This window comes from Nicotiana tabacum, chromosome 7 (genome assembly GCF_000715075.1).
Source record: "Nicotiana tabacum cultivar K326 chromosome 7, ASM71507v2, whole genome shotgun sequence".
Lineage (NCBI taxonomy): Eukaryota > Viridiplantae > Streptophyta > Magnoliopsida > Solanales > Solanaceae > Nicotiana > Nicotiana tabacum.
The window spans coordinates 3,631,849-3,641,351 of NC_134086.1; the positions used below are offsets into that span (position 1 = coordinate 3,631,849).

The 9,503-nt window shown below is 38.6% G+C and overlaps 1 protein-coding gene across 1 annotated transcript; it reads right to left on the reverse strand.

The window, feature by feature from the left end:
- Positions 1-96: 96 nt before the first annotated feature.
- On the reverse strand, positions 97-7,043 carry LOC107792146 (putative late blight resistance protein homolog R1A-3). Its single transcript, XM_075256894.1, has 3 exons — positions 6,459-7,043; positions 2,735-5,015; positions 97-329 (listed from the first exon to the last, which is right to left on the reverse strand). Exons 1-2 carry the CDS (start codon positions 6,888-6,890, stop codon positions 2,748-2,750), a joined length of 2,700 nt encoding a protein of 899 aa, XP_075112995.1. The 5' UTR covers positions 6,891-7,043; the 3' UTR covers positions 97-329; positions 2,735-2,747.
- Between the last annotated feature and the right edge of the window lie 2,460 nt (positions 7,044-9,503).

Below are 9,503 nucleotides of genomic sequence, written 5' to 3' on the forward strand. Positions count from 1 at the left end.
GGATTTACACATTAATGGACATTTGTGGCCCTATATAAAAATGTAATGGAGGAACTAGAGGAGAATCCAGGAATTCGAAATGCAACAAAACCCAACGAAATTCAGAGATTAGTTTTCTACATCAAACAACAACAACATACCCAGTAATGCATGCGTTACAACCTCATGTACATTGAAATAAAAGACAAACAGGTTTTAATTTTCTTTATTGCATCATATGATTGGACTGCAGTAAACATGAAATGCATGCGTTGACACCATTTCAAGTATTCCAGCTAATTGTTCTTGACCCCAGGCTCACAGCAAGGTCAATACTGTCCTGATTTCTCCTGTAGAAAAGAGGAAAATTAGCACGTATGGTAAATGACGAACAACGAAAGAAAAGAGAGGAGACATGTTGCAATTATATTGGATTTTAATGAGAAAAATTATTAAGGAATTTCATGAATTACTATATTTGTCTAAGGAATTACATAATTATGAAAGACACATACATATTGGACATTATACGAAATTGAACACGTATCATATAGATGTAGTTTTATGTAGTCTCTTTCTAATATCTACACATAATAATGGATTCCAGTTTTCGAGGAATCCTTCATCATGGTTGTGAATGACTGATTTTTGCGCAGATCAATTCTACTTTTCACTTTGCCATCTAGAGATAGTTTGCCCTGAGATTTGCAGAAGAAGGAACTTGCATAATGCCGGAAGTGTAATTAAGTAGGCGGCTGTTTGATTCTTGTCTTTCAAAAAATTTCTACGATATATCCGAACAATCATTTATAGGATTTAATGATTCCTGTGTGCTTCCTGCTCGCGAGGAAAGAAAGAAGAGCAATAGGGTTCAGTTCAGATTTGACTGTTTGCAGCATGGGAGCAGATTCTAGTTGGCCTTTTAAGGCTTATTTTACTTCTTTTTTTCTTTTTCTCTTATTGCTAATTGGAACTCCGGCTCCGGTAACCGGCTTCCGTAGAAAATTCAGACTTTCTTTTTGGTGCTGCGATCACATAAAAACTCTATCTATGGAGTGGAGTGACTATCCTAATCTCCTCTTCCCTATCTCCCCTGAGGATCCCCCCCTAATCTTAGATAGGTCGTCTGAGGGTTCGCCGTGGTTCATTGCTGTGCGCTCCTTTTCTCAAAGGAGAATCGAAAAAATCATATTTTCATACAATATCTTAATTGAATTATATGTAATGATCAATAAATTAAGTTGAATTCTATATCTACACATACCAAAAACATCGCAAAATCCTAGTACCAATCTAATCTATTTTATATCTCGTTGAAATCTCGCTACTGGATTGAGGAAGAGGCAAGAAAGCTATGTGAACGGAGAGTGGGCAGAAGAGAAGGAGGTCCTCATACGGAGTCGTACACTTACTTTAGCAGTGCGGTCCGGCGAAAAAATAGAAGTCGTCCGTATCAAGTGATACGTGAATTGCTCAGTAGTGCTTCGCCACTACCCTAGCTGGCGGAAATAGCTTAATGGTCTTCAACAAAAGACAGAAACAAATCCACTGGCCAGTGGCCCAAAGAAACGAAAGAATTGGTTACGTTTTTCATATGATCTCCTCTTATAGATAGACTAAAAAATCGAACAGAGTTCTTTTTGTAGCATTTCCCCCCTCTTTTTTTCGTTGGGGTAGATACACAAATCACCTTAAATCTAAGAAGTCGAGTCGGTGGGTTGGTCCGGGTGGAGAGAAAAAAAAAACGAATTGAACTTAAAATCTTTTCCGGAGATATCCATTTTCCTGGAGAGGGCCTAGTGGTGCTTGCGGCTTTTCCTATTTCGGCTTGGATTGAAAATACTGGACAGGAAAGAGAGTTCTTACTTTTGAGTTCCCACTCTGACTATTTAGAAGGGTTCCAGAGCAACTAGAAAGAGATTCTTTAACCAGAAAGAATTCGGTTCAGATGTAGGATACCTATCCAGAAGTTTTCGCAACTCAATCATAGATGATGCTTTTTGGGTATTTTGGAGAAACAAATGTTGCTGGAAAAGTTGGGTTGGGCGAGTTCGACCAGAAATGCTATGCTTACACACAAGACTACCCCTCTTCCCGAAAGCTTCGTGGGGACTACTTTAGGACGACGGACGACCGCCCGTAGGGGGTTTACTGCACACATAGGGCTTCGGCGCTACTACAGCGCTTTGCTAACTCGAAGCGCCTCGCTATGAGAATCTAGCTTCGCTAACACTCGGCTAAGTCTTGAACCTTCGCGCTGACGTTTAAACCTATCGATTTTGGATATCATTTATCTACTTTGAAACCATTACTATTATTATAACTATAGTATAGAAATCCGTTTTGTTTTCAATCTAAATCATTTGATGAAAGCACTCCAGTCGCCTCCGATGATTGGTTTGTCAACCACGCTTTCTCTCCCTCAAAACAATGCTCTGTTTCTTAAAAGGATTTAATCCTTTTCCTCTCAATGACATATTCGAGAACAAATACACATTCTCGTGATTTGTATCCAAGGATCACTTAGACATGCATATGTATATACAACAACAACAAATCAGTAAAATCCCACCAGTGGAGTCTGGGGAGGGTAGAGTGTACGCAGACCTTACCCCTATCCCGGAGTGGTAGAGAGGCTATTTCCAGGATTACCGACAAATTTCCAGCATATGAAAATAGCATAAATATTATACTAGTACTAGTCATACACTGGTTAAAACAATAACGAAAACGAAACAAAATAAATTCTGCTAACCTTTTCAACTTTGCTATGTGGCGTTGCAATCTGAAGTTTCAGGGGGAAATATCATGAGCTTGAATTTGGAACTATCTGGAGCTTGACAGATCTCCATTCCAAATTTGCGTTTTTTAGATTCTTGTATCAGCTCTCTCTTGCTGCATTCGATTGCTTTTGCAGATTTGATTGCCTTGTTTGTGTTTTCCAGCGTCATCTGTTGAAGGCTACTTACACCAGCCAGCTCAAATGGCACAACCTCAAGCTTATCACAGGATATAAGAACAAGACACTTAAGTCTTTGGAATGAAAGATCTGAAGCCTTCCAAATCTCCAAGTCTGCTCTTTGAATGAACAATACCTTGAGTTGGCTAAAACAGCCTCCAATATCTAAATCCCAGGTCGTCCCACTAAATGCATTTTCTTTCAGCTTTAGGACCTCAAGACATTCCAACCGCGCTAGTATATTTGCATCACTCCAAGGAAACTTTGTATTTGACAAAGTTAGCTTATTCAGTTTTTGCAGATGCTCGGCGAATGCTGGAGGAAGTTGAACAACTTTTCTCATGGACCTGCCAAAGTCATTCAACAACTTCAAATGTTCCAAAAACTTTAGCTTTGCAAAGTTTCTGAACCCACCCTTGTTAGTTTCCAAAAATTCAGCCATTTCCCCTTGAATACTCACTTTTTTGAGATTACAAGCCCTTACGAGCACATCTTCTCTGCAACTACCTGGTGCGACTTTAGAAAGAGTTTGTAGGCAAGACGATCCGTACGTTGTTTGGGTAGCAGGGGATGTCAATTTTGCAGGGACGTTGGTGTGCAGATGCCTCAACTGTAGCATGTTCCATATGTCTGCTTTTATCTCAATGGTGGACGCCTTTGTATTAAGTATAAGAGTTTGTAAATTCCAAAACTTACCAACGTATGCAGGAAGGTTTGCATAGTTACCTGAGATAGCAATGTACCTCAAATGATATAGCTCTTTAAAAAGATTTGAGAAACTAAAATCGAGGGATTCAATGTCCAAGACCCTAACCAGTGGAAATGCTTTGTGGAGGAGTCGAATGTCACTAAGCTGCTCACTTCCTTTATGTTTTTTGGAAAAACATAAGAAAGACCTAACATGCTCAGCAAATGGTTCTTTGGAGATAAAAGCCTCCAAAAGAGGGAGTTGAATAAGCAATCGACGAGAAGTATCTAGATCTGGTATAGAAAGACCAGGCTGATCGGTTTTTTCACATACTTCTTGGAAAAAACCTTCATTTTTAGCCTCCATTTTGCAGAACTGGTGCAACATGTCGTGAATACGACATGTTTTTACTAGTCCATCAACCCTTTTCTGCATTACCATCACTAAATTCCTGTTAATAAGTTCGTTCAAGTATTGCTCTGCCATTTCCTCGAGGGTGGCATTTAGTTCGGAGTTAATCAATCCCTCTGAAATCCACAAGCGAATCAACTTCCAAGCAGGAATTTCAAAGCCTTGTGGAAAGGCACCACAATACAGAAAGCACGCCTTCATCTTCTCGGGTAGATGAATGTAACTCATTTCCACATATTTCAAACAGCTTTCAGGGTCATCTTTATTTATAAGGTGATTTCCTACATTGTCCTTAACCATTTGCCACCATCTTTCGCTTGTACGTCCTCTTAGAGCTCCTGCAATTACCACTACAGCAAGTGGCACTCCACTACATTGTTTTGCAATACTTTTTCCACGTGCTATCAACTCTTCAGGACACCTAACATTACTTCCAAAAACTCTATTTTCCAACAATTGGAAACTTTCCTCGTCTTTAAGAAATTTCAACGAATGAGGATGAGCATTGGCATATCTAGCAACACTTGCGTCACGAGTGGTGATCATGATTCGATGACCTTTTTTATTTTTCGGGAAAGCTTCTTTGATAGCATGCACGACGTTTGGCTCCCACACATCGTCCAAGACAATGAGACATTTACCTCCTTTGGAAATGAACTCACGTATTATCTTGGCCAAATCATTCACATTCATATCTTGATGTTCTTTAGTTAGTTTTGTGAACACTTTCAGAATGCTAAGAAACACCTCTGTTAGTTTGTATTGCAGGCCTACCTTTATCCAAATAGTCGTGTAAAAATGATAGGAAATCTGAGAATCTTTATAGATTTTTAATGCCAGTGTGGTTTTGCCAAGTCCGGGCAAGCCCACCACAGGAATAGCATCTAAATCATCCGTTCCTTCAACGAGTCGTTTGATCACTGTTTCCGCTTCCTCATCGAAGCCAACAACTTCGGTCTCTTCCAGCAAAATCTCCTTCTAAGATCATCAAAAATGGTTTGGATATTAAAAATAGACTTTAAATTTATGATATTACCAGAAATAGACCTTTGGGCTTAAGGAGGGAGGATTGTCCATAACTAACTTATTTTCTCTGCAATATGGATACTTAACAATAACAAATAGACCATCTTAATTTTTTGTGTTGCAAAATGCACAATCCAAAAATACAAAAGGTGAAACAAATATATTCACAGTTCTTTAATTAAACTAGTTTCTATATGCGTGCTTTGTACGAAAGATAATACTTAAATAAACATTTGAACCTGCAAAAATAATTAACTTAATTAAGTTTGTTAAATGTTCCCTTATGTCGCTTTAGTTTGTTCTGACATGTCTAGAAACTATGTTCTCTTCATTTCTTTGATATGCCTCTTGAAAATACAACATAAAATTGTCCGGGTGAGAAAACATGTTTTCGCAAATGCTTTACAACGTAGGCGATTGTTTGAACTCGCCTCCAAATAATTATTACTTTTTCACCAAACTATTCAGTCTTGAATATCTAAAGCTCTTGTCAACTATTTCGAATGTCTGATACTTATTAACTATAGGTTTTTCATCCCAGATTACCAAATTGTGATTTTCTTGTCAATTTAGCATCATCATTTTACTTTGATATATTTGTGATGGTTGTTTTAATTATTTGAAAAGGTATATCAAATCTAAAGTACGTCGTAAGGACCAGGTAAAGTAGTTGTTGCTTTTTTTATTTTTTGGTTTTTCATCCGGTGTCTGGTACCCATATTGAGGCCCGACTAAATCCGAATTCGCGCCGGAAAGTCCCTCATTAGGGGGTAAAGCGCTCCCTAACAAAGGCGACTTAATACCCAGGGAATAGAACACGAGACCATTGGTTAAGGATGAAGGAATACTTAACACTCCACAATAACCCTTGTTGGTTAAATAGATGTTGCTTTATTGTACTCAAATTAAAGCAATAAAGTTTATCACATTACTTTGATAGATCTAGTCCATGGTTATAAAGTTTCTAAGCATTGAATACTCTAAGGTTATTTAAGGAAATGCAAAGGATTCCGGATTTTTTTACATTTTTTTCATTCAAAATGATGACCCGACTCCTCAAATATAACCAAAATAATAGTCACAACCATGGAAGAAAAACAATTACACTCGATGCCTATTAAGATGAATTCTTTTCATAATAATTTTTTATTTTTATTGCTCACTTTATCATTAGTGAGAAATATTATAGTCCTTAAAAATTTTTAACCCTGGAGCTTTCAGGACCACATATTCCAAAAATATTTTCTCTTTTCTTAAACTTTGTGACAAGTAAAATTAATCATCTAAATTAAAACGGAGGGTGTAATATTTATTTCCTAGAATAAGGTAAATACGAAAATGATAGATAATTGCAAAAGAAATTAAATTCACAAATCTAGGTTGTTCCGGGCATACCTGTGACCCATGGGCAACAATTTCCTGCTGAAAATGGAGCATTGGCTTTGCCTGAAAAGCATGTTGATTTTCTTCCCGAATTTTCTTCACCTTGTCTAATACAGCTTTGATGTTTATTACACATTCCTTGACGGTTTTGGCGTAGTTCGTCAAAACTCTGTATTTCTCTTGGTGCTGTTTTGCTTGAATATGGAGCTTATCAATGAGATCCTCAGCTTTATATACAATAACTTGAACTTTGTTGACGAAATGTTTCCATTGTTTGCTGTTGCTTTGACGATAGTGTGCAGCATCCTCTAGGAATGCCTTTAAGCTATCAACTTCTTCCAGCAGTTGTGCACAATCTTCCTTTGCGCCGCCAATCAGTTTCCAAGTTTCTTTTATTATCGCCAGCAGGTTTTCTACTACAAATTTCAACACTACATCCGCCATCTTCCTTTCTTTTTCTCAGCTGAATAAAGGCACAATTCAAGAATTATAATTGCTCTCAAGACATAATCAGACGCATTGTAGGGCATAGAAATGAAGGGGAAGACTCAAAGTCTTTGCTTTAAGTCTTTTTCCTTACTTGTTATGTGCAGTTTCATTCCTATTGGTTGCTTTAGTTGAAAAAGACGAGGTCTATTCAAATTACGCGGACGGTCTTATTTTAAACTTTTATAAAAATAATAAGTTTAATTTTTTTTTTCGGAAAGTAGAAAAATCTTACGTATTAATGTATTTGTTTATCTCGAAAATACGATTAACAATTAAATTTGATTAGTGATTTTAAAGATATGTGATTTAGTTCAATACCAATTAATAATCAAGAAATATGAAATAGAAATGAAAGATAGAAGTGAATCAAACCAATGTTACTTAGCAGCAATGACCTCGAGATTAGTGACCTCGAGGTGGCTTAGGGCAGTAAGAACAATTAAGTAGGAAAAGCAAAGTAAGAACAATAAAGCTAAAGGACAATTCTGATGAATAGTAGGCAAAAAGTAGAGAGTACATTCATTGCTCAATGATAAGATTATCTTACAAATGATTGGAGTCCCCTTTATATAATAGAGGAACCCTAAATAAGGAATATTTCTATTTACAGTAAGGAATATTCTTGGTACAGCTGTCTAATCGCCTAGTACGGAATCGTACAATCATATTCCGGGATTTGCGCCATGACTTTAGGGACATGACAGGAATCTAACTCATTCTGGTACAAATCCATAATGATACTATTTCGGGGTCGAGCACACTCGACCTCGGTATGCATCGTGTTCCTCCTTCGAACTCAGATCTAGTCCCTCGAGCTCGAGCTTGATCTTTCCCGGACTTGGACTTAAGAAGAGCCCTTGAGCCTATAAGTCGTAGGCATACGATTTTGACCGTATACAGATAGTCCCCGCATTTCTTAGAGTAAGATGATAAGAAACGATTTGATCCTCATTTTCCCGAAGTCTTTAGTGATGATGTCATTTATGTGATACAAGCGTTCAAAGTTACCGAAACGTCTCGTGGTCCGCTTCCCCAAAATATTGAATGCACGCCAGTATTGGTCGGCCACTAGCGCCCCCGAACCGTCGTTGCCCTTCTATAAATATGAGGCGATTCCTTCGAGTAAAGAACTTTACTCTTTCGTTACATCTTTCTCTTCTTCATCTTCTTTCTCTAATTACCCGTTTCCACCGCCTTATTAAGCGCTGGAAAACGCCAAGCTCTTGTAAGAAACACCACATTCCTGTACAACCCGTATTATTTAGCTTAAAATCATGGCTAAAACTTCCAGAACGGTCCCCAAAAAGGATAAAGCATCATCTTCTTCTACCTCCCAGCCTGCCAAACCGGTAGCGCCGCCAACTCTTGAGGAAATCATCCCCGGTCCTTGTATAATTAAGAAGGACTTTAGTAATGAAAATCCCCCTGACGTCCTAGGCCGATGCGAGCATGCATCTCGATATCTTAGCTTGATATCGAAGAAGCACCTTAAGGACATGAAGAAGGACTGTGGCTGGGGAGACGAGGTCGTGATTCAGATCCTGAGCCCCGAGGAAAGCATTACTACCCACGTGGAAGGGGTTTTAAGTGTTTACACTTACCCCTTCACAATAGGTCCTTTTGATCCGATGGTGATTGACTTCTGCAAAATGTACGAAATCACCCTCGGCCAGATTCACCCTTCTTTTTGGCGCATCATGATCATGTTGCTCTATTTTAACAAAAGGTCAAGGGGTTGGAATTCATCCTCAGCCACCTGATTCGATTGTACCAGCCCCAGCTGTTTCGAGGGCTTGTCAAGCTGCAACGTTGCACGAAGAAAACCTTCTTCGCTAGCAGCGACAAAGCCAAGAATCGGGGTTGGGTAAGCCGATTCGTCAGAGTAAGGACTTCAGATGTCATTCCCTGAGAGTAGGTCTTCAGATTTCCAACCAGCTCGTCTATGGTCAGCTCCTGCAAGTCTTTTGCTTCAGTAATAGCATTTACCTTGCTTTCCCAAGAGCTAGGTAGAATATTGAGGATTTTCCTCACTAGCTTGTTCCTAGGAATGATTTCACCAAGTGAGTGTAACTCATTTATGATGGAAGTGAATCTTGTGTGCATATCTTGAATAGATTCATCGTCCTTCATCCTGAAGAGTTCATACTCGGTAGTGACCATATCGATCTTAGATTGTTTTACTTGGGTGGTTCCCTCATCAGCTATTTGCAAAGCTTCCTATATCTCTTTAGCAGTGTCACAAGCAAATATTCTATTGTATTCATCAGGTCCTATTCCACATACCAAAATCTTCTTGGCATGAAAATTCTTCTCCACAGCTTTCCTGTATGCATCGGTGTATTCTTTTCTGGTTTTTGGCATTGAGAAAGGAAGTTCTTCAAGTACCTTTGTTGGGACATAAGGGCCGTCACATATGACATCCTATAACTCAGAATCCTCAACCATGATAAAATCATGCATTCTTGTTATCCACCACCCATAGTATTGTCCATTGAACCTGAGTGGTCTGTATGTAGAATGACCTTCTTCAAAATTTGGCGGAGCAGCCATAAGGATCTTTCCTAGGTG

What these genes read in the sequence shown, in the direction of transcription:
- LOC107792146 (XM_075256894.1), bottom strand. Translation starts at nt 6,890, where the DNA reads ATGGCGGATGTAGTGTTGAAATTTGTAGTAGAAAACCTGCTGGCGATA. An exon ending in TTGTTGCCCATGGGTCACAG is followed by an intron (nt 5,016 to 6,458) that starts GTATGCCCGGAA and finishes TGATGATCTTAG; the next exon opens with AAGGAGATTTTGCTGGAAGA.